Below are 24,122 nucleotides of genomic sequence, written 5' to 3'. Positions count from 1 at the left end.
TGCACCTATAGGTCCTGGATGCTCCTGTGGCAACTTGTATTTGCAGGAATAGGTTGGTGTTTTTTTGTTTTGAAGGAAGAACAAAATAAAGCACAAGATATTTATTCAATGCATCTGGCTGGTATTTACCCTTGAAGAAGAAAGGCTCCATAATAATGCCCCTCAGAAGCCCAGCTAATGCAATTTATTGTGTTATTCATCCCATGACATTCAATTCAACTTATTTTTGAAAGGGCATCCAATATGGGTTGCTATACAAAAGACAACGAGGACATTTGCAGCAGATCAGTGCAGATCAGAAAAGAGCAACTTGTGCAATTTTCCCTACAGGTTTTGTCTTACAGAATAGAATAGTGTTTATGCATCCGTAGCCTGGATATGTCCATTGGAATATTGGCACAATTACATTTGTTTGCCCAATAACTTTTCACGTGAAAATCCAATCATTATAATCAAAAAAGGAAAAACTCACTACTGAAAATCGCTCTGGATAAGAGTGTCTGCTAAATGACTAAAATGTCAAATGTAAATGTTATATTCTCATGAAACACAATTTTTAGATTTTTTTGAATGTAATATAATGTAAGTGTTTGGGGTGGAAGAAAAACATGTTATATTGTTATTTATCTTTTATTGTAAGTGTAAAATTGTCCTCTGTAGTTGTCATTAGGACATAAATAAGAAACAAAAAGTACCTTACAGTCAATGGGTATAGTAGATGAAAAACATTTACATTACTGTCAATGGGTACAGTAGATGAAAAACATTTACATTACTGTCAATGGGTACAGTAGATGAAAAACATTTACATTACTGTCAATGGGTATAGTAGATGAAAAACATTTACGTTACTGTCAATGGGTACAGTAGATGAAAAACATTTACATTACTGTCAATGGGTACAGTAGATGAAAAACATTTACATTACTGTCAATGGGTACAGTAGATGAAAGCATAGCTGTGACATCTGGGTGTCCACTACAGAGAACATTTCTTGATAATCTCTTATTTAGCTCTTATTTAATGTAAAAAAAAAATATTACACAGTCCTGACAACTCACTTAACCATTCCTTACTTACTATATTCAATTTGAATATCAGAAAAGGTAATACTTACACACTTCTTTTCAAATTTCCATAAAATGTGCTAATTTTCTAGGCAGACATTTTTTTAAGAACCAGGAAGGTAAAGTTGTCAAGGTAACACACATGTCATATTGGAAAGCCCATAATGTCTTCTCAAAGGGACTACAGGAGTTAACACAGTGGCTTGAATGGACTCAGAGATACTGACCAATAACTGATGTCCACTAGAGAGGACACAAATTAATTGCTGGGTCTCAGGAGGGTATGCTGTTTCATACCACGTGGGGATCACCACGGTTCACACTTACCAGTCGAGAAGAAGTATACATGTTTATGGAAACGTAGCCAATATTGCATCCGTACTAGGCTGTTGTATGAAAACCCATCAATAGGTAGGTGCCCAAAGTGTAACACTCGCGCCACTGTTTCCACGCAGACAGTGAATAAATTCGACAACAGCTGGAAATATGCTGCTCATCTACTGTAGTAGTATTGACTATGCCTAGGCTACAACGGGTAGGTGGTGAGAACTGACAAGTCAAGACCCCGAAACAGTTTTATCTAGAAGGGATACAGCTCTTGTCAAACTTGACTTTTCGTAGCAGGTTTAGGAGAACTTACGCAGCAGGTTAGGATAATTAGGTTAAGGTTGGCTAAAATGCACAACAAAAAAATAGTTTTGACGTCAATTTGACCAAATCTGTATCCCATCTAGACATGACCCCTGAAGCCAGTTGCTTTCACTTCCCTGTTATGAAGATGACTATAGCGCCGTCAGGAGTGGTTACAACTGCGCAGGGCACTTGAGGTGTGCCATCCGGTTCATTGTAACATAAATCTCTTTTTAATTTCCATTCTGGTGAGTCGCCGGCAGAAGGTGATGCTGCAGATTATTTGTATCATTGGCATTCCCATTCTCGTGTAAAGCAATGTCTACCGACGGAGAATCAAGATTAGTAGAGGATATCTTTTGGGTAGTCTACTTTGCAAGATAACACGGGCTGTGTGGCTGTCTGTTAAAGCCTTGTCGCTTTGGCGTGCTGAAGCATCGTGGATCGTATTATTGTCAGTTATTTCACGTAGCGAGGCGATCACCAATCAAGACCTACACACAGCTACCGTGAACGAAAATCCACATTTATAGCGGATTTAAAGACAGTTAGGGTGCGCGCCCACCTGTTGCTGGGATGAAACCCTCGCCAGGCAATGGGGTGAGCCTCGAGACGCATCGAGAGGAATTGCTGTCCAACGGAGGCTGCGGGGTGTCAGACACCGTGACTGCTGTCAAACCTGAAACTGGTCCCGGATCCCCAATGACTGACAAACCGGGAGCGGGAGAAACTACAGATGCCAAAGGAATCCCTAGGCGGAGCAGTATTATCAAGGTAAAGGTTGGAGGGCATTAAATACTATTTCTCCCTGTCTCCTATCTGTTTCCTCTCCTTTCTCCCAGTCTCCTCTCCTTTCTCCCAGTCTCCTATCCTTCTCCCAGTCTCCTCTCCTTCTCCCAGTCTCCTCTCCTTCTCCCAGTCTCCTCTCCTTCTCCCAGTCTCCTCTCCTTCTCCCAGTCTCCTCTCCTTCTCCCAGTCTCCTCTCCTTCTCCCTGTCTCCTCTCCTTCTCCCAGTCTCCTCTCCTTCTCCCAGTCTCCTCTCCTTCTCCCAGTCTCCTCTCCTTCTCACAGTCTCCTCTCCTTCTCCCAGTCTCCTCTCCTTCTCCCAGTCTCTTCTCCTTCTCCCAGTCTCTTCTCCTTCTCCCAGTCTCCTCTCCTTCTCCCAGTCTCATCTCCTTCTCCCAGTCTCCTCTCCTTCTCCCTGTCTCCTCTCCTTCTCCCTGTCTCCTCTCCTTCTCCCTGTTGCCTCTTCTTCTCCCAGTCCCTCTCTTTAGACCACACTGATTGGCAAGACCTGGACAGGTGATCGCTTTCACCTATCCTGTCTTTCCAGATCAATGCAGATAAAGGGAAGGATACAAGGAGAAGAAGCACATTTAGACTATTGAGATGCACCCCAGATCCTTATTTGGCAGTGTTTTTAATGCCTATCTCTAGGCCTATTACTAAGCTAGCTTTGCGTTGTCTTCATCTTCAAGACAAACAGAAAGACATACTTAATTCGTAGATCTTTGGACTGGGCTGGATGGAATGACCCATCTGACCCAGCTCCTCCCTCTTTATTCTTCTACTTCAGACAGACTTCATCCCTGTTTTAAACTTTGGAATAAATCCTTTATCTTCACATCCCGAAGGTAATCTGACAACTGGTGAGAAGGACTCAAGTATGTGATGAAATCATTGCTTGATCTGTGATCACAGCAAGACTTATGTTTCTTTATGGGACTTTAATGTAATTCATAAACTTTGGGCTTGTCCAAACAGTTCATCTTGTGTTGTAAGTTTTGCTGAATGTTTTATTAGGCCTTATATTGATCTCTTACGTTGCCAGTTTTGTATGATACTGCTCCCTACAGAGGAATGACTTGTCGTCAATGTTGGCTCTGTGCGGGTCTGATTCGCTCCCAGCGCTTGGCAGGGCAGGAGGTTGGCCAATTTCCTCACATTTGATGTTGCAATGTTGCTTTGAGTCACGAACAGTTAGAGATACTGATGACTCTCTCTCTCTCTCTCTCTCTCGCCCCCTCTCTCTCCTCTAACTTTCTCTCTCGTGTTTTGTTGCCGTCACCTCTCTCACTCTCTCTCTCTCGCCCCCTCTCTCTCCTCTAACTTTCTCTCTCGTGTTTTGTTGCAGTCACCTCTCTCTCTCGCCCCCTCTCTCTCCTCTAACTTTCTCTCTCGTGTTTTGTTGCCGTCACCTCTCTCACTCTCTCTCTTTCTCACCCTCTCTCTCTCTTTCTCGCCCTCTAACTTTCTCTAACTTTCTCTCTCATGTTTTGTTTCTGTCACTCTCTTTCAACTGTAACTTCCTTCCTCACTCCTTTTTTCACTTTCTCTTTCTATTCGTTGACTTTATTTGTTTCTGCGTTGCCAGTAAAGGATTGTCAGAAACACAAATGTGTTTAACTTTCTGTCATGCTTCAGAAAAGTTGTGTGGCGCCTAAAATAACCAGCTCTGTCCCACGCTGGGCTGAAAGTGGCGTTAAATGACTTCTCTGCAAGGGCGTTGCTGCTCGACGTATGCGGCAGAGTGTGGAGCCACAGCGCTGCTATCTGCTGTTGCTCCGTTTGTTTGATGTGGTGGTGATAGCTACAGCACACGTCTAACTTGCAACACAAACTGTGTATCTTCAAAGGGCAGCAGAGAACGACACGGCATGGGACAACTGAACACAAAGATACATGCATACATACATGCATACGAAGTCGGAAGTTTACATACACCTTAGCCAAATACATTTAAACTCAGTTTTTCACAATTCCTGACATTTAATCCTCGTAAAAAATTCCCTGTCTTAGGTCAGTTAGGATCACCACTTTATTTTAAGAATGTGAAATGTCAGAATAATAATAGAGAGGATTATTTATTTCAGGTTTTATTCATTTCATCACATTCCCAGTGGGTCAGAAGTTTACATACACTCAATTAATATTTGGTAATTGTTTAATTTTGGTCTAACATTTTGGGTAGTCTTCCACAAGCTTCCCACAATAAATTGGGTGAATTTTGCCCCAGTCCTCCTGACAGAGCTGGTGTAACTGAGTCAGGTGTGTAGACCTCCTTGCTCGCACACGCTTTTTCAGTTCTGCCCATGTAACAGTATAACTTTAGACCGTCCCCTCGCCCATACCCGGGCGGGTACCAGGGACCCTCTGCACACATCAACAACAGTCACCCACGAAGCATCGTTACCCATCGCTCCACAAAAGCCGCAGCCCTTGCAGAGCAAGGGGAACCACTACTTCAAGGTCTCAGAGCAAGTGACGTCACCGATTGAAACGCTATTTAGCGCGCACCACTGCTAACTAGCTAGCAGTTTCACATCCGTTACACTCACCCCCCTTTTGACCTCCTCCTTTTCCGCAGCAACCAGTGATCCGGGTCAACAGCATCAATGTAACAGTATAACTTTAGACCGTCCCCTCACCTATACCCGGGTGCAAACCATGGACCCTCTGCACACATCAACAACTGACACCCACGAAGTCGCGGCCCTTGCAGAGCAAGGGGAACCACTACTTCAAGGTCTCAGAGCAAGTGACGTCACCGATTGAAACGCTATTTAGCGCGTGGGGTCATTGTCCATTTGGAAGAACCTTTTGCGACCAAGCTTTAACTTCCTGATTGATGTCTTGAGATGTTGCTTCAATATATCCACATAATTTTCCTTTCGCATGATGCCACCAATTTTGTGAAGTGCACCAGTCTCTCCTGCAGCAAAGCACCCCCACAACATAATGCTGCCACCCCCATGCTTCACGGTTGGGATGGTGTTCTTCGGCTTTCAAGCATCCCCCTTTTTCCTTCAAACATAACGATGGCCATTATGGCCAAACAGTTCTATTTTTGTTTCATCAGACCAGAGGACATTTCCCCAAAAAGTATGATCTTTGTCCCCATGTACAGTTGCAAACCGTAGTCTGGCTTTTTTAATGGCGGTTTTGGAGCAGTGGCTTCTTCCTTGCTGAGCGTCCTTTCAGGTTATGTTGATATAGGACTCATTTTACTGTGGATATAGATACCTTTGTACCCGTTTCTTCCAGCGTCTTCACAAGGTCCTTTGCTGTTGTTCTGGGATTGACTTGCACTTTTTGCCACAAAGTACGTTAATCTCAGAGACAGAACCTGTCTCCTTCCTGAGCGGTATGACGGCTGCGTGGTCCCATGGTGTTTATACTTGCGTACTATTGTTTGTACAGATGAACGTGGTACCTTCAGGCGTTTGGAAATTGCTCCCAAGGATGAACCAGACTTGTGGAGGGCTACAAGATCTTGGCTGATTTCATTTGATTTTCCCATGATGTCAAGCAAAGGTAGAGTCCAGTGAGTGTGTGAGTAGAGTCCAGTGAGTGTGTGAGTAGAGTCCAGTGAGTGTGTGGGTAGAGTCCAGTGAGTGTGTGGGTAGAGTCCAGTGAGTGTGTGAGTAGAGTCCAGTGAGTGTGTGGGTAGAGTCCAGTGAGTGTGTGGGTAGAGTCCAGTGAGTGTGTGAGTAGAGTCCAGTGAGTGTGTGAGTAGAGTCCAGTGAGTGTGTGGGTAGAGCCGGTGCAAGAGAGTCAGTGCAAATACAAAGGGGGTCAATGTAAATAGTTCAGGTAGCCATTTGTATTAACTGTTCAGCAGTCTTATGGCTTGGGGGGTAGAAGCTGTTCAGGAGCCTTTTGGTCCCAGACTTGGTGCTCTGTTCAGGGTCCTGTTGGTTTCAGACTTGGTGCTTCAGACTTGGTGCTTCAGACTTGGGGGGCTGGAGTCTTCAACAATTTTCCAGGCCTTCCTCTGACAGCCTGGTATAGAGGTCCTGGATGGCAGGGAGCTCAGCCCCAGTGATGTACTGGGTCATACACACTACACTATGTTGTGCTTTACGCTCAGATGTCAAGCAGTTGCCATACCAAGTGGGAATGTAGCCAGTCAATACCAAGTGGGGATGTAGCCAGTCAAGATGCTCTCAATGGTGCAGCTGTAGAATTTGAGGATCTGAGGACCCATGCCAAACCTTTTCAACCTCCTGAGGGGGAATAGGTGTTGTCGTGCCATCCTCATGACTGTGTTGGTGTGTTTGGATCATGATCCTCGGGATGAGATCAATCCCTATGTGGTACAGTATGTAGGAAAACTGGAGATATGACATTATTGACCTTTTGAACATAATTCCGAGCATTTGGCTGTGTGTGTGTGTTTGGATAGGGGCATGTAGGAGAGAGTTTAACTGTCTGTCTCATATGCCTGGAGATCACCTCTCCTATTTTCTGTCGTTCCTCCCTATTGCTCTTCTTCTCTTCCTCTTCCCTCCTATGCTTTTTTACCCCCTCTTCCTCTCTCCATCCTTGGCCTGGGCTGGATCCCACATGGTGCCCTATTCCCTACATGGTTAACTTCATTGGGACAGAGGCCTGTTTAATCCTTTCTTCTTGTCTGGTGTACGTGCAGGCTGAGTAGGTATGTAAGGGTGCTCTGGGTAGTGCCTTGTCTCTGAGTGGTAACCTGTCTCTGAGTGGTAACCTGTCTCTGTTTGGTAACCTGTCTCTGATGGGTAACCTGTCTCTGAGGGGTATCCTGTCTCTGATTGGTAACCTGTCTCTGAGGGGTAACCTGTCTCTGAGTGGTAACCTGTCTCTGAGTGGTAACCTGTCTCTGAGGGGTAACCTGTCTCTGAGTGGTAACCTGTCTCTGAGTGGTAACCTGTCTCTGAGGGGTAACCTGTCTCTGATTGGTAACCTGTCTCTGAGGGGTAACCTGTCTCTGATTGGTAACCTGTCTCTGATTGGTAACCTGTCTCTGAGTGGTAACCTGTCTCTGAGGGGTAACCTGTCTCTGATTGGTAACCTGTCTCTGAGTGGTAACCTGTCTCTGAGGGGCACCCTGTATCTGTCTAGTATCCTGTCTCTGCGTATGGAGGGGCAGCGGGGGTGGTTAGGTGTAGTGAGTTTGTTTGGAACTTGAGTGGTATATTTTCAACTGTTTGGATGACAAATCTGGTCTGTGTTTGTAGGATTGTATGAGTATTAATGATTGCCCAGTGTGTGTGTGTGTGTGTGTGTTCTGACTGTGAGAACAGTGTTAGCCTGGGGGGTTGGCAGACAGCTGGGGAAGGATATGGTTTGAATTGTAGCTCCTCCAACCTGCTACTTTGGTTAACATTGATTAACGTCTTTGGCCCACTTTAGCATGCTCTGGCCCACTTTAGCATGCTCTGGCCCACTTTAGCATGCTCTGGCCCACTTTAGCATGCTCTGGCCTACTTTAGCATGCTCTAGCCCACTTTAGCATGCTCTTGCCCACTTTAGCATGCTCTGGCCTACTTTAGATCACTTCCCATTGCTTCAGGCTGTTTTAGAACAAGTAACCACAGCAAACCAACAACTTTAAATATTTTTCCTTCAGTGGTTGTGATGGAACAAATGATGTTTTCTGAATCACACAGCTAACCCTGTTTTCCTCACATACATGCAGTGCCTTCAGAAAGTATTCACCCCCCCCTTCCCACATTTTGTTGTTAGTCTGAATTTGAAATTGATTCAATTGAAATATGTCACTGACCTACACACAATACCCCATAATGTCAAAGTGGAATTATGTTTTAAAAAATGTTTACGAATTAAAATGAAATGCTGAAATGTCTTGAGTCAATAAGTTTTAAACCCCTTTATAATGGCAAGCCTAAATAAGTTCAGGAGTAAAAATGTGCTTAACAAGTCACATAAGTTGCATGGACTCATTCTGTGTGCAATAATAGTGTTTAACATGATTTTTGAATGACTACCTCATCTCTGTACCCCGCACATACGAGTATCTGTAAGGTCCCTCAGTTGAGCAGTGAATTCAACCACAAAGACCAGGGAGGTTTTTCCAATGCCTTGCAAAGAAGAGTACCTATTGGTAGATGGGTAAAAAAAAACATTGAATATCCCTTTGAGCATGGTGAAGTTAATTACACTTTGGATGGTGTATCAGTACATCCATCTAGAGGCAAAAGAAACGTACACCTGTTTAGGCGAGCGGCTGGCCACCGGAGTAGAACACTAACAATTTAAGGAGAGCCGCACACTCTAGGAGCTCAGATGCAATAATTTAATAATCAACGTTTCAACAGACAAGCTGTCTTCATCAGGGTACAATGACAACCACTGCCGGTCACTAGTTTATATAGTGTCAAAGGACACACACAGGTGTCTGTAATCATGGCCAGGTGTGGCTTGATATCATTGGTTAATCTTCAGATATCAAAATAACATGCAAAAAACATGGATAGCATACAATCATAGATACAATGTGGCTACATAAGCCTACAAACATGTACGATAGCAACATCACAATAATCACAAGACTGGCTTCAGATCAAAGTCTTCGTTGAGACCGAAGGGAGCAAGGGTCTTTAAATGAAAGATCCAGGCAGCCTCTCGTTTTAACAATAAATTGTTGAGGTCACCCCCTCTCCTAGGGAGGGTGACATGTTTAATGCCAATATAACATAGGGATGAAATCGGGGTGGTTTGCTTCCAAAAAGTAGGCCGCAACGGGGTAAGTCGAGTTTTTACACCTAATGGTGCTACGATGCTCCGAGATTAGTACTTTTCTTTTGCGCTTTGCTTTACCCACATACATTTTACTACAAGGACAAGTTATAAGGGGCGGCAGGGTAGCCTAGTGGTTAGAGCGTTGGACTAGTAACCGGAAGGTTGCAAGTTCAAATCCCTGAGCTGACAAGGTACAAATCTGTTGTTCTGCCCCTGAACAGGCAGTTAACCCACTGTTCCTAGGCCGCCATTGAAAATAAGAATTTGTTCTTAACTGACTTGCCTAGTTAAATAAAGGTAAAAAATAAGATAAATAACTGCCTTAGTGGAGCCCATGATAACACCCTTAATTGGGATCGGTTTTGTGGTGTTTGAAGGATCTACATTTATATGTGCCATTGCATTGAGCACAGCCGTTACACTTGTCATTATACCCTGATGAAGACAGCTTGTCTGTTGAAGCGTTGGTTATTAAATTATTGCATCTAAGCTCCTAGAGTGTGCTGCTCTCCTTAAATTTTTCAAGTATCAATACACCCAGTCACTACAAAGATACAGGCGTCTTTCCTAACTCAGTTGCCGGAGAGGAAGTAACTGCTCAAAGGATTTCACCATGAAGCCAATGATGACTTTAAAACAGTTAGAGTTTAATGGCTATGATAGGAGAAAACTGAGGATGGATCAACAATATTGTAGTTACTCCACAATACAAGCCTAAATGATTGAGTGAAAAGAAGGAAGCCTGTACAGAATAAACAATTTCCCGAAACATGCATCCTGTTTTCAATAAGGCACTAAAGTAAAACTGCAACAAATTTGGCAAAGAAATGAATTTGCGTTATGTTTGGGGCAAATCCAACACAACACATCACTGAGTACCATCCTTAATATTTTCAAGCATGGTGCTGGCTACATCATCTTACGGGTATGCTTGTCATCGGCAAGGACTAGAATTTGTTTTAAGATAAAAAGAAACGGAATAGAGCTAATCACAGGCAAAATCCTAGAGTTAAACCTTGTTCAGTCTGCTTTCCAAAAGACACTGGGAGATAAATTCACCTTTCAGCAGGACAATAACCTAAAACTCAAGGCTAAATATACACTGGAGTTGCTTACCAAGACGACATTCAATGTTCCTGAGTGGCCTAGTTACAGTTTTGACTTAAATTGTCTTGAAAATGCATGGCAAGACTTGAGAATGGCTGTCTAGCAATGATCAACAACCAACTTGACAGAGCTTGAAGAACTTGAAAAATTCTAATATTTTACAATCCAGGTGTACAAAGCTCTTAGAGACACAGCTGTAATCGCTGCCAATGGTGATTCTAACATGTATTGACTCAGGGGTTCTTCCCACAAATTTTCCATAGGATTGAGGTCAGGGCTTTGTGGTCAGGGCTTTGTGGTGGCCACTCCAATACCTTGACTTTGTTGTCCTTAAGCCATTTTGCCACAACTTTGGAAGTATGCTTGGAGTCATTGTCCATTTGGAAGACCCATTTGCGACCAAGCTTTAACTTCCTGACTGATGTTTTAAGATGTTGCTTCAATATATGCACATTTTCCCTCCTCATGATGCAATCTATTTTGTGAAGTGCATCAGTCCCTCCTGCAGCAAAGCACCCCCACAACATGATGCTGCCATCCCCGTGCTTCACGGTTGGGATGTGTTCTTCGGCTTGCAAGCATCCCCCTTTTTCCTCCAAACATAACGATGGTTATTATGACCAAACAGTTTTATTTTTGTTTCATCAGACCAGAGGACATTTCTCCAAAAAGTAGGATCTTTGTCCCCATGTGCAGTTGCAAACCATAGTCTGGCTTTTTTAATGGCGGTTTTGGAGCAGTGGCTTCTTCCTTGCTGAGCGGCCTTTCAGGTTATGTTGTTATAGGACTAGTTTAACTGTGGATATAGATACTTTTGTACCGGTTTCCACCAGCATCTTCACAAGGTCCTTTGCTGTTGTTCTGGCATTGATTTGCACTTTTCTCACCAAAGTACGTTCATCTCTAGGAGACAGAACGCGTCTCCTTCCTGAGCGGTATGACGGCTGCGTGGTCCCATGGTGTTTATACTTGCGTACTATTGTTTGTACAGATGAACGTGGTACCTGAACCAGACTTGTGGAGGTCTACAATTTTTTTCTGATGTCTTGGCTGATTTCCCCATGATGTCAAGCAAAGAGGCACTGAGTTTGAAGGTCGGCCTTGAAATACATCCACAGGTACACCTCCAATTGACTTGCCAAAATGAATGTTTGTTAACAAGAAATTTGTGGAGTGGTTGAAAAACGAGTTAATGACTCCAACCCAAGTGTACTGTATGTAAACTTCCGTCTTCAACTGTGTGTGTGTGTGTGTGTGTGTGTGTGTGTGTGTGTGTGTGTGTGTGTGTGTGTGTGTGTGTGTGTGTGTGTGTGTGTGTGTGTGTGTGTGTGTGTGTGTGTGTGTGGTGTGTGTGTGTGTGTGTGTGTGTGTGTGTGTGTGTGTGTGTGTGTGTGATAACAATCACCAGACTCATCACCGCCTAACTCACCAAGGCTTCACTAAGGTGTCCTACATTTTAAACAAATACCCTGCTCATGCCCAAACAGCCAAACAAATATTTACAATGTGCTTGATAGCTCAAACTCCACTACCCTCCAGCCTCTGGTGGTTCAGTAGATTTGGGGTTGAACTGAGGGCCTACAGGACAGCTGAGGGCTGCTGTCACCTTTTAAGCAGAAACTGTGGTTAACTCGCTGTCTGAATTACCTTCATCATGTCCGCCTTTCACCTGAGAATCATCCTAAAACATGCATCTCATCTGGAACATCAAAGATTTGTACAGAAGGAGAGACACTTCTGATAAGCTCTTAGTTGGTGGCTTTGACTTGAGGAGAGATACTTCTGGTAAGCTCTTAGTTGGTGGTTTTGACTTGAGGAGAGATACTTCTGGTAAGCTCTTAGTTGGTGGTTTTGACTTGAGTTGGTGGTTTTGACTACTTCTGGTAAGCTCTTAGTTGGTGGCTTTGACTTGAGATACTTCTGGTAAGCTCTTAGTTGGTGGTTTTGACTTGAGGAGAGATACTTCTGGTAAGCTCTTAGTTGGTGGTTTTGACTTGAGGAGAGATACTTCTGGTAAGCTCTTAGTTGGTGGTTTTGACTTGAGGAGAGATACTTCTGGTAAGCTCTTAGTTGGTGGTTTTGACTTGAGGAGAGATACTTCTGGTAAGCTCTTAGTTGGTGGTTTTGACTTGAGGAGAGATACTTCTGGTAAGCTCTTAGTTGGTGGTTTTGACTTGAGGAGAGATACTTCTGGTAAGCTCTTAGTTGGTGGTTTTGACTTGAGGAGAGATACTTCTGGTAAGCTCTTAGTTGGTGGTTTTGACTTGAGGAGAGATACTTCTGGTAAGCTCTTAGTTGGTGGTTTTGACTTGAGGAGAGATACTTCTGGTGAGCTCTTAGTTGGTGGTTTTGACTTGAGGAGAGATACTTCTGGTAAGCTCTTAGTTGGTGGTTTTGACTTGAGGAGAGATACTTCTGGTGAGCTCTTAGTTGGTGGTTTTGACTTGAGGAGAGATACTTCTGGTAAGCTCTTAGTTGGTGGTTTTGACTTGAGGAGAGATACTTCTGGTGAGCTCTTAGTTGGTGGTTTTGACTTGAGGAGAGATACTTCTGGTAAGCTCTTAGTTGGTGGTTTTGACTTGAGGAGAGATACTTCTGGTAAGCTCTTAGTTGGTGGTTTTGACTTGAGGAGAGATACTCTGGTAAGCTCTTAGTTGGTGGTTTTGACTTGAGGAGAGATACTTCTGGTAAGCTCTTAGTTGGTGGTTTTGACTTGAGGAGAGATACTTCTGGTAAGCTCTTAGTTGGTGGTTTTGACTTGAGGAGAGATACTTCTGGTGAGCTCTTAGTTGGTGGTTTTGACTTGAGGAGAGATACTTCTGGTAAGCTCTTAGTTGGTGGTTTTGACTTGAGGAGAGATACTTCTGGTGAGCTCTTAGTTGGTGGTTTTGACTTGAGGAGAGATTCTGGTAAGCTCTTAGTTGGTGGTTTTGACTTGAGGAGAGATACTTCTGGTGAGCTCTTAGTTGGTGGTTTTGACTTGAGGAGAGATACTTCTGGTAAGCTCTTAGTTGGTGGTTTTGACTTGAGGAGAGATACTTCTGGTAAGCTCTTAGTTGGTGGTTTTGACTTGAGGAGAGATACTTCTGGTGAGCTCTTAGTTGGTGGTTTTGACTTGAGGAGAGATACTTCTGGTAGCTCTTAGTTGGTGGTTTTGACTTGAGGAGAGATACTTCTGGTAAGCTCTTAGTTGGTGGTTTTGACTTGAGGAGAGATACTTCTGGTAAGCTCTTAGTTGGTGGTTTTGACTTGGAGAGATACTTCTGGTAAGCTCTTAGTTGGTGGTTTTGACTTGAGGAGAGATACTTCTGGTGAGCTCTTAGTTGGTGGTTTTGACTTGAGGAGAGATACTTCTGGTAAGCTCTTAGTTGGTGGTTTTGACTTGAGGAGAGATACTTCTGGTAAGCTCTTAGTTGGTGGTTTTGACTTGAGGAGAGATACTTCTGGTAAGCTCTTAGTTGGTGGTTTTGACTTGAGGAGAGATACTTCTGGTGAGCTCTTAGTTGGTGGTTTTGACTTGAGGAGAGATACTTCTGGTAAGCTCTTAGTTGGTGGTTTTGACTTGAGGAGAGATACTTCTGGTAAGCTCTTAGTTGGTGGTTTTGACTTGAGGAGAGATACTTCTGGTAAGCTCTTAGTTGGTGGTTTTGACTTGGAGAGATACTTCTGGTAAGCTCTTAGTTGGTGGTTTTGACTTGAGGAGAGATACTTCTGGTAAGCTCTTAGTTGGTGGTTTTGACTTGACTGAGTCCATCTGCTGGTTATGGATTGGTGTGGGTGTTGTGAAGTAAATGGTGTGTTGAATCATGTTGTTGCTGAGGGAATGACACAACCACTTCACACTTCCTGTTTCTCCTCCCCGTTGTAACAGTGACTTCCTTTCCCATACTGTATCATGTACGTACGTACGCACGCATGCGCACACAAAATGCATGAATGTCATACACACACACACAGTTGAGGAAGTGGGACAAAATGATCATAGTTAGGCCTACACCTTTTGAATTCTAAGACTCCCTGTCCAGAACATTTATTAGATTTTGTTTGTGTGATGGGTTTGGTTGTGTGTGTGTTTTGTTTTTAGCACAGAGATCTCAGATAGCCATGTGTTTACGCCTGCTGGCACCTACTGTGTGTCTCTTGATCGTCTCTTAATTAGTCGTCTGCCCACTAATGACCTACACTACATCCTAATTATTTTTAAATAATTTGTTAAAATGTTATAAACAATATAGAAAGCCAACTTAACACCCCCCAAACATAGCTCCACTAAACTAGACATGATGTTGGCTGGGACTGCCCAACCTTCAGCATACAGAGAAAAAAAGATGGATAAAAACAAAAACAACAACTCAGACATACATTCATTTCAACAAACATTAATGACATCATAATTGCCCAGACCCACATGCTCCCACTGAATTCATACCCATCCGTCTCACAATAACATCCCTTTTCATTTCACATTTTTGGGATATCTTCAGCGCTTGTAACACTTTATGCCATAATGGCTTCAAAATGCACTGTTTTGTTTCTCTCTGTAGCCCACATTTTGTCAATATTAAAATAATGAATTTGATTAATCCTCTGTTTTAACGATGGAGGATCATTTGATTTCCAGTTAAGTAAAGTTTTTTTCAAAATAATTGATGAGAAAAGTATGGTCCAACCCATTGGGTATCTCACCGCACCCTCATATGCCGTGTCTTCAAATATGTCAATAGATAGATTACAAGTAAACTTACATTGTAAAACTTCTGACAGCCAACTTTCTAACTCCGCCCATAACTTTTGTACTTTATGCCACTCCCAGAAAGCATTCATTATTGAGTCATTTGAAGTTTTACACTTAAGACATGAGTCTGCTGTTGTGCTGTCGATTTTGTACATTTTGTTTCTTGAATAATCCACTCTGTTTATACTGGATTAAGCATACATTTTCTTTCACTGTAATTTATTTAGTTATGTTCCAACACTCCCTCCATCTTGTGCCATTTTATATCAATTATTTTTAGGTCTTCGTTCCAATAGTTTAGTTTATATTTTTTTCTAAGAGATTGTCAGTTGGATATGCTCTCTGCAAGGTTTTATATATCTTAACTATCATATGAATTTCATTTTCTGACTAAAATAGAATTACTTCAACATTGCTTTGATGTCCAAAATATTTAAAATAAAAATGTTGTGATATACAACTATTAAGTTGCGTGTATTTAAAAATGTCACATTGGTCAGTCCAAAATGGCTTTTTAATTCTGTCATGGAAATAATTGTATTTCCTGTTACCAAGTCATTTATTTTATACCTTTTAGTTTCCCATGTGGGTGAATTTATTTGTGAATTGTGAAAAGCTATCCAAGGATTGCTCAGTAGGGGTGTGTTTTTAGGAGTGATATTGGTTCTTGTAGAATCTGTTTAATCTTCCATGTTGTTCTAGTGTTCTAACTGGGAAGTTGTTCATGTTTTTAGCTCCATCCTTTGAAAACAAACACGTAAAAAATCATCTGTGATTGATTATGCGCATCTTCAATATGTACCCATTGTTCCAGTTTAGTGCATCTACATCTCAAGTCTCGTTGGGTGGCTAATTGATACAGGTCCACATCTGGAAGGTTAAAACCTCAGACTCAGGAAGATGTAAAACCTTCCTATTTTATTCTATGCGTTTTATTTGCCCATATGAAGTCTGTTATGACTGAGGATACTTATGGGAGCCATGCCATTTTGAAGAGGTTTATTCTACCTGTAAAATTGATGGGAGGATTGTTCCATTTCATTCTATCTTTATATATTTGTTTCTTTGTCACTTATTTAAGCATCCTAATTATTTAATATTTTTTGTTGTCCACTTAAAGGATATTTCCTATTGCCATTTTTTTATATCCTGAGATTTGACAGTATTCTGAAAACATTCTAATTCTGCTGACTGGAGTGTTCTTTAATGAGGCTCATTCTGGGTGGGTGTTGATTACACACCTGTGTTCTGAGACCATGATTTGAACACCATGTTTGCATCTGAAGTTGCTATGTGACAGCATAGATAGACTAGAGACTACCTGCTACAAGGCACCTATCCATACAACGCGCACACACCCTCACACATTTTCACACACAGCTTTATCTTCTGGAATTAGGTCAGTGGTTAGAGAATGGTTGATTAAAGGGTCTGTGATTTAGGAATGTGGTCTGTCTGTGTGCCAAAGCTTTCAGTATTAATTCATTCCAGGAAAGGCTTGGATTTATTTAGCACACACAGTATTCTCTGTTCCGACCTTCATCCCCCCACGTCTATCTCTCTCCTCGCTCTCTTTCGGCATACCTCTATCTATCATAGATGAACCTTTCATTTTTAGCTATATCCCCTGTTTATTCCTCATACTTCCCCTCAGAACCTCAACCTCTCCCTGCTTCTCAAGGCCTATCTGCCATTTCCTTCTCTTGTTCTCCATCTTTCTCTCCCTCCATCTGTTCACTCACCCATATAATGCAGTAAAATGGATCTCTCCTGTCTGCTCAGGCCACACTTGAGCATCTAAAACTAAATAGAATAGGCCTGGATCGCAGTCGGTGTTCCAATTCATCCCAAGTTCTTCCACAACGATCTCCACAAACCATTTCTGTATGGACTTACTTACTTACTTACTGACTTTATTGTCTCCATGGGGAAATGTTGTTGCAGTGTCATGTACACATTTAAAGTGGTGTTTAAATGCAAAACAAGATTGATTTTCATAACAGTTATGCACCAATAAAAATAATAATAGTAAGAAATAAGAAGTATATATATATTTTTTTTTAAAGAAAAGACTAGCCTGCTGGCCTTACGGGGTCAATGGGAACATTCGCCCGAGCTATTTAGGAGGGATATCACACCTGGCACAAATGATTGTCTCATTCTGTTTTTCCTGCTGAAGGGTGCCATATACCTGCACCCAGAGGGGAGTAATTCAAAGTCCAGGTACAGGGGGTAGCTTGGGTCTAAAATGACCTCGCTTTGTGCATGGGGGAATTGTTATGCTGAAACAGGAAAGGGCCTTCCCCAAACTGTTTCCACAAAGTTGGAAGCACATAATCTCCTAGAATGCTAGTGTATGCTGTAGCGTTAAGATTTCCCATCACTGGAACTAAGGGGCCTAGCCCAAACCATGAAAAACAGCCATAGACCATTATTCCTCCTCCACCAACCTTTACCTACCTCAATGCATAGTGACAACTGTAGTGTTCTCCTGCCATCTGCTAAGCCCAGATTTGTCTGTTGGACTGCCAGATGGTGAAGCGTGATTCATCACTCCAGAGAACGCGTTTTCACTGCTCCAGAGTCCAATGGCGGCAAGCTTTACACCTCTCCAGCCGATGCATAGCATGGTGATCTTAGGCTTGTTTGCAGCTGCTCGACCATGGAAACCCATTTCCATGGCCAAGTAGCCGTTCTTGTGCTCACGTTGTTTCCAGTGGAAGTTTGAAACTCGGTAGTGAGTGTTACCACCAAGGTCAGAGGACTTTTATGAGCTTCAGCACTCAGCGGTCCTGTTCTGTGTCCTTGTGTGGCCTACCACTTCGCGGCTGAGCCGTTGTTGCTCCTAGACGTTTACACTTTACAATAACAGCACGTACAGTTGACAGGGACAGCTCTAGAAAGGCAGAAATTTGATGAACAGACTTGTTGGAAAGGTGGCATCCTATGAAAGTGCCACGTTGAAAGTCACTGAGCTCTTCAGTAAGGCCATTCTACTGTCAATGTTTGTCTATGGAGATTTCTTGGCTGCGTGCTTGATTTTATACACCTGTCAGCAACGCGTGTGGCTGAAACATACTTTTGCAAATATAGTGTAGATACATACATACATTTGTGATAAAAAAACAAACATTTGCAAGGCTTCTCAACAGCTTCATTTCAGAGAACACAACTCTGTGGTTTCAATGCGTCTACAATCTTGTTTGTCCCCTATGGGCCCTGGTCAAAAGTAGTGCACTACGTAGGGAAATAGGGTGCATTTGGATGCAGCTTTGTCTCATGTCTAGGAGCTTGGCTCTTCAGTTCAGTTCTTCCTGTGATGCCCCAGACCACCACAGGAAGTTGCTTTGTGACTGACCACTGCTTCCAACTGCTTCCTGTTTTGAAGGCTTCAGAGTGGCGATGGGAGGTTTTCACCATATGTCTCGGATTTATGAGAAACACTGGCGACAAGGAGAGAACTGTTGAGGACAAAGATTTTGTTTCTTTCTTTCTCGCTCTTTCTCCCACCGATGCATAAACACACACACACACACACACACACACACACACACACACACACACACACACACACACACACACACACACACACACACACACACACACACACACACACACACAGACTGAGTGTGGTTAAGGTAGCGTGGCTAATTCTATCATTCACGTAGAGGTTACAGATTGTTAAAGGTTACATGACTCTTTGGCAAACATTTTAGAAGACAGTGTACACTGTGTGTGTTTGTTTGTTTTTCTCACCATGCTTGTCTTTATAAGCCTGCGTACAGGTCACTTGTGTACAACTGAATGAGTGTGTTTGTGTGCCCAGGTACTCTCTTTTCAAGGTCATTTGTTCAGGGTCTATATTGATGTCCGAGGTGTGTGTGTGTGTGTGTTGATATGTGCACTGAGGTTGTGTGTAGACATATGACAAATGAAGTGGCTCTATAGAGACTAATTGAATCAGTCTATTGAATAGGTCACATGGCATTTTCTCCTCCAGATCAACACAAACCTCTGTCTGTGAGACGATATCCTCATAGAACTACATATCATTCTCTAGAGACTTGTTACTGGTCCCAATACCCACACTTGCCTCCTAAATACACTGCTCAAAAAAATAAAGGGAACACTAAAATAACACATCCTAGATCTGAATGAATGAAATATTCTTATTAAATACTTTTTTTCTTTACATAGCTGAATGTGCTGACAACAAAATCACACAAAAATTATCAATGGAAATCAAATTTATCAACCCATGGAGGTCTGGATTTGGAGTCACACTCAAAATTAAAGTGGAAAACCACACTACAGGCAGATCCAACTTTGATGTAATGTCCTTAAAACAAGTCAAAATGAGGCTCAGTAGTGTGTGTGGCCTCCACGTGCCTGTATGACCTCCCTACAACGCCTGGGCATGCACATCTTCCCTAGTTAGTATTGCCTGCTAACATTAATTTCTTTTAACTAAATATGCAGGTTTAAAAAAATATATACTTGTGTGTATTGATTTTAAGAAAGACGTTGATGTTTATGGTTAGGTACAGCCGTGGAATGATTGTGCTTTGTTCGCGAATGCGCTAGTTAAATCATCACCCATTTTGCGTAGTAGGCTGTGATTCGATGATAAATTAACAGGCACCACATTGATTATATGCAACACAGGACAAGCTAGTTAACCCAGTAATATCATCAACCACGTGTAGTTTAACTAGTGATTATGTGAAGATTGCTAGTTTTTTATTAGGTAAGTTTAATGCTAGCTAGCAACTTACCTTGGCTCCTTGCTGCACTCGCGTAACAGGTGGTCAGCCTGCCACGCAGTTCCTCATGGATTGCAAAGTAATTGGCCATAATCGGAATCCAAAAATACCGATTACCGATTGTTATGAAAACTTGAAATCGGCCCTAATTAATCGGCCATTCCGCTGCACCTCTAGCAAAAACATGTAGGTTTATATTATGTGCAATTTCAATAATCTAGTGTGCTTTAAATGCCAGGATGTCATACTCAGTTTGGCTTTTCATCTAGTAGAATTCACTGCACACTTTTGAGGAAGAGAATCTTCTTTTCACACAGGCATGTTTGACAACAGCTGATAATCCGAATAGTGTTCCACAACATCAACAAACGGCTGGGAACAAGCTGGATTGCACATATGATGACACATTCTCAGTATGGATGAGTAGTATGTTGATATTTGGACCCTGCTGCATATGATCGTACTAAACAGTATGTTCTAAATAGTACGCAGTACGATTAGTACAAAGTTTGGAGTTTAAATAAGTAGTAGGCAAGCCAGATTTAGGACACGGCCATTGTCTGGCTGTGTGTGAAATGGCACCACATAGGGCTCTGGTCAAAGGTGGTGTACTATACTGTATAGGGAATAGAGTGCCATCTGGGACACCTCTGATTGGGGAAGTATCAGTAACGGATGTCTGGTGTCTAAGCTATACATGGTACAGACACAGGCCTTTAGACTGCAAGATAAACAAGTCATTGATAGCATTTCCATGGTATTTATGTCCAGTCATTATCGCTTGGTCTCAAGGCGTTTTCGTGTGCACCTGGGTGTGAATGGCCGGGAGAAACCACACTAGTACTGATGAAGTACTGTAGATTTAGTGCCACATTGATTTTCTTTGGCATCACTGGAGCTAGTGTCTGGCTGTCTGGCGGTCTGTCTGTCTGTCTGTCTGGCTGGCGTGTAACCAGGGTTTCTCCAAAGATATTCTCAAAGAAGCAGCAGAGAGGAAAGGGATACTCTTTTTTTTTTATCTTCCAGGAACAAAAAAAGAGTGGGAATAGAGAAGAGAGAAAAGGGAGCCATGAGTTGATGAATAAAGGAGGCATGATGATCAGACATAACTGATCCCTGTTGGGAGAACACCTGTTTGACAGAGACTGTTAGACAGAGACTGTTACATGAAGGAACAGGGACTTAAAACCCACCACCACTGTTCTCTCTCTAGCTATCCCCCTGTTCACACGTTCATTCCTACTCCTCAGATAAAACACTGCTGCCCTTCGGTGTTCTCCGAACTCCCTGTCCCCTCTCCGTGTGATCACACTCGTGTACATACCAGGCATCCATCCATCCTCCCTCTCTCCCTCTCTCCCTCTCTCCCTCTCTCCCTCTCCCTCTCCCTTTTCTTGTGGCAACAGGTCACAAATCTTGCTGCTGTGATGGCACAGCAATCTCTCTTCCTCTTTTTACCAAACGGTCCTGCTGTTTACAGTTGAACAGTTAAAGGGGCTTTTTATTGGTTATACCTGACTAGCCAACTAACCTTTGACCCTGATCAGTGTATGATGCAGTCAACCTTAACGATATGACATAGATAAAAGGACGTGCTAAATGACTGAAGCTTCTGAACAAGGTATCTGGGTTTCCTCTTGGACAAGAAGCTTCAGTAGAGTAAATGTACAGACCTGATCAACAAAAAGACTCAACGGAGACTGTACTTTCTCAAAAAACTGGAATCTTGTAATGTTAGTTGTACTATACTGACTCTGTTTTACAAATCTTTCATTGAGAGTATTTTAACTTTTTGTATTGTTTGTTGGTTTAGCAATTCCACTGTCAGCCAGAGAAATATGCTGAGAGGGATTATCACCACAGCAAGCAAGGTACTTGGAGTCAAACAGACAGGCCTGGATGAGATCTTGAAGGTCAGGGCCCTCCCCAAGGTACTTGGAGTCAATCAGACAGGCCTGGAGGAGATCTTTAAAGTCAGGGCCCTCCCCAAGGTACTTGGAGTCCAACAGACAGGCCTGGATGAGATCTTTAAGGTCAGGGCCTTCCCCAAGGTACTAGGAGTCAAACAGACAGGCCTGGATGAGATCTTTAAGGTCTGGGCCCTCCACAAGGTATTTGGAGTCAAACAGACAGGCCTGGATGAGATCTTTAATGTCAGGGCCCTCCCCAAGGTACTTGGAGTCAAACAGACAGGCCTGGATGAGATCTTTAACATCAGGGCCCTCCGCAAGGTACTTGGAGTCAAACAGACAGGCCTGGATGAGACCTTTAACGTCAGGGCCCTCCCCAAGGTACTTGGAGTCAAACAGACAGGCCTGGAGGAGATCTTTAAGGTCAGGGCCCTCCACAAGGTATTTGGAGTCAAACAGACAGGCCTGGATGAGATCTTTAATGTCAGGGCCCTCCCCAAGGTACTTGGAGTCAAACAGACAGGCCTGGAGGAGATCTTTAAGGTCAGGGCCCTCCGCAAGGCTCACAAAATCATTTTAGACCTAAGCCTTTGAACTACTCCACTCTGGTCGCAGGTATAGAGCACCCCTCAGCAGGAAAAACACAACTAGACAATCATTTGTGCCAAGTGTGGTATCCCTCCTAAATAGCTCAGGCTAATGTTCCTACCAACTCAGTAACTGTTATGAAAGTTGCATTGTCAATTTGTTTTGTTGTTTAAATGCCACTTTAAACGTGTACATGACACTACAACAAAATTTCCCCATGGAGACAATAAAGCCAGTAAAGGTTGACGCAGTTGAAGGAGATAGATGGGCCCATAGAATTACATTCAGGAGGCTGTGCAGCGAAGATTGCTAAGGTCCTACACCTATTTGTTTGGTGCATTTCTCTATGGGTGTTTGTGTGGGTTCAGATTCTACATTGATTCTACATTGATTCTACATTACTCCGATTTAAGTTGAATGTTTACCCGCGTTAGACCTATTCTTGAGTATCGGCTAGGGTGATTGATAAGTTTGCCAAGGTATTCATTGGCTGCGTTAGAGGAACCTTTTAATGTGTGTTAACGTGATTGGATTACAGAACGTGCCCCCTCTGTTCTTCCCTGGTTCTCCATCATTCAGACTCCAGCGCCGATGCTGCCACAGATTGCCTTTGACAGTTAAAAGATATATCCGTAATTGAATAAACCCACCCCTCTCTCTCTCTCCTCGAGCGGAACAGTGATAGAACTCAGATCATTCGGAGGCCAAAGTCATCAAGGGGGCATGGAATTAGAATTTTCAAAGCCCATCAGTGTTTGTTTGATTAATGGGTTATTGGTGAAGGTCAAAGGCACTCTGACACATGTTATCAGAAAGAACACCAGCAAAGTGAAATGAGCCTCTGCTGGGCTGGGTAGGAGTGTAGGTTTATCTGTATTCATTCATTCATTCATTCATTCATCTCTCTCTCTGTCTCTAATTTCCTCTTATCGATTCTCCACACATCCGCTCCTCCTCTCTCTATAGGATGGGTCTCGTGCTGGTCGAGAGAGGAAGAAGACGGTATCCTTCAGCAGAAGTCTCTCTGAGAGGAAGATCAGCAGCGCTGCAGACTGCATCAGCGCCATGGTGGGGAACATCACCCATTACACACACTAGTTATAAACCAGTTACTACACTAGTTACACATGTTCCATTCTAGTTGTACAGTTCTGAAGTGGCAGTGTCTGTTGGTTTGTTTTTTATACAAGTGACTGAAATATAACTGGGGTGTATTCGTTAGTGCACACCATAGCAAAACATTTCACAATGGAAAACAAAGGAAAAAAAAGTTTCTCATTGGTCAAGTGCAGGCAGTTCCTTCCCGTTTCTGCCCATTTGCTTCCTAGTGAATAGGATCAAGGTATGTGCATGTTTGACGTCTCATCTGTCTCCAGATGGAGGGTACTGAGTTTCGGAAGGTGCGCTCCAACTCACGAGTCTACCAACGCTACTACCTGCTGGAGTCAGGTCTGCAGGCCCTGCGATGGGAGCCCTCCAAGAAGGAGTCAGACAAGGCCTGCATCGCCGTCCCTTCCATCAGAGAGGTAGGTAGCTACACCCGTATCGCCGTCCCCTCCATCAGAGAGGTAGGTAGCTACACCCATCCCGTCCATCAGAGAGGTAGGTAGCTACACCCGTATCGCCGTCCCCTCCATCAGAGAGGTAGGTAGCTACACCCGTACCCCCTCCATCAGAGAGGTAGGTAGCTACACCCGTATCGCCATCCCCTCCAACAGAGAGGTAGGTAGCTACACCCGCCGTCCCCTCCATCGCCGTCCCTCCATCAGAGAGGTAGGTAGCTACACCCGCATCGCCGTCCCCTCCA

The 24,122-nt window shown here is 43.2% G+C and overlaps 1 protein-coding gene across 1 annotated transcript in view; it reads left to right on the top strand.

Moving 5' to 3' along the window:
* The first annotated feature begins 1,420 nt into the window (after nucleotides 1–1,420).
* The window catches only part of LOC112236368 (inactive phospholipase C-like protein 2), a 45,770-nt gene continuing 23,068 nt past the window's right edge, over nucleotides 1,421–24,122 (top strand). Inside the window, exons 1-3 of the mRNA XM_042310143.1 lie at nucleotides 1,421–2,471; nucleotides 23,282–23,383; nucleotides 23,692–23,841. Of these exons, the coding sequence (XP_042166077.1) occupies nucleotides 2,274–2,471; nucleotides 23,282–23,383; nucleotides 23,692–23,841 (450 nt within the window). The 5' untranslated portion in view covers nucleotides 1,421–2,273. The remainder of the gene's footprint in view (nucleotides 2,472–23,281; nucleotides 23,384–23,691; nucleotides 23,842–24,122) is intronic.

Source organism: Oncorhynchus tshawytscha, linkage group LG31 (assembly GCF_018296145.1).
Source record: "Oncorhynchus tshawytscha isolate Ot180627B linkage group LG31, Otsh_v2.0, whole genome shotgun sequence".
Taxonomy (NCBI): domain Eukaryota; kingdom Metazoa; phylum Chordata; class Actinopteri; order Salmoniformes; family Salmonidae; genus Oncorhynchus; species Oncorhynchus tshawytscha.
The sequence above is the reverse complement of the archived record's forward strand: the minus strand, read 5'-3'. Positions and strand labels throughout refer to the sequence as shown.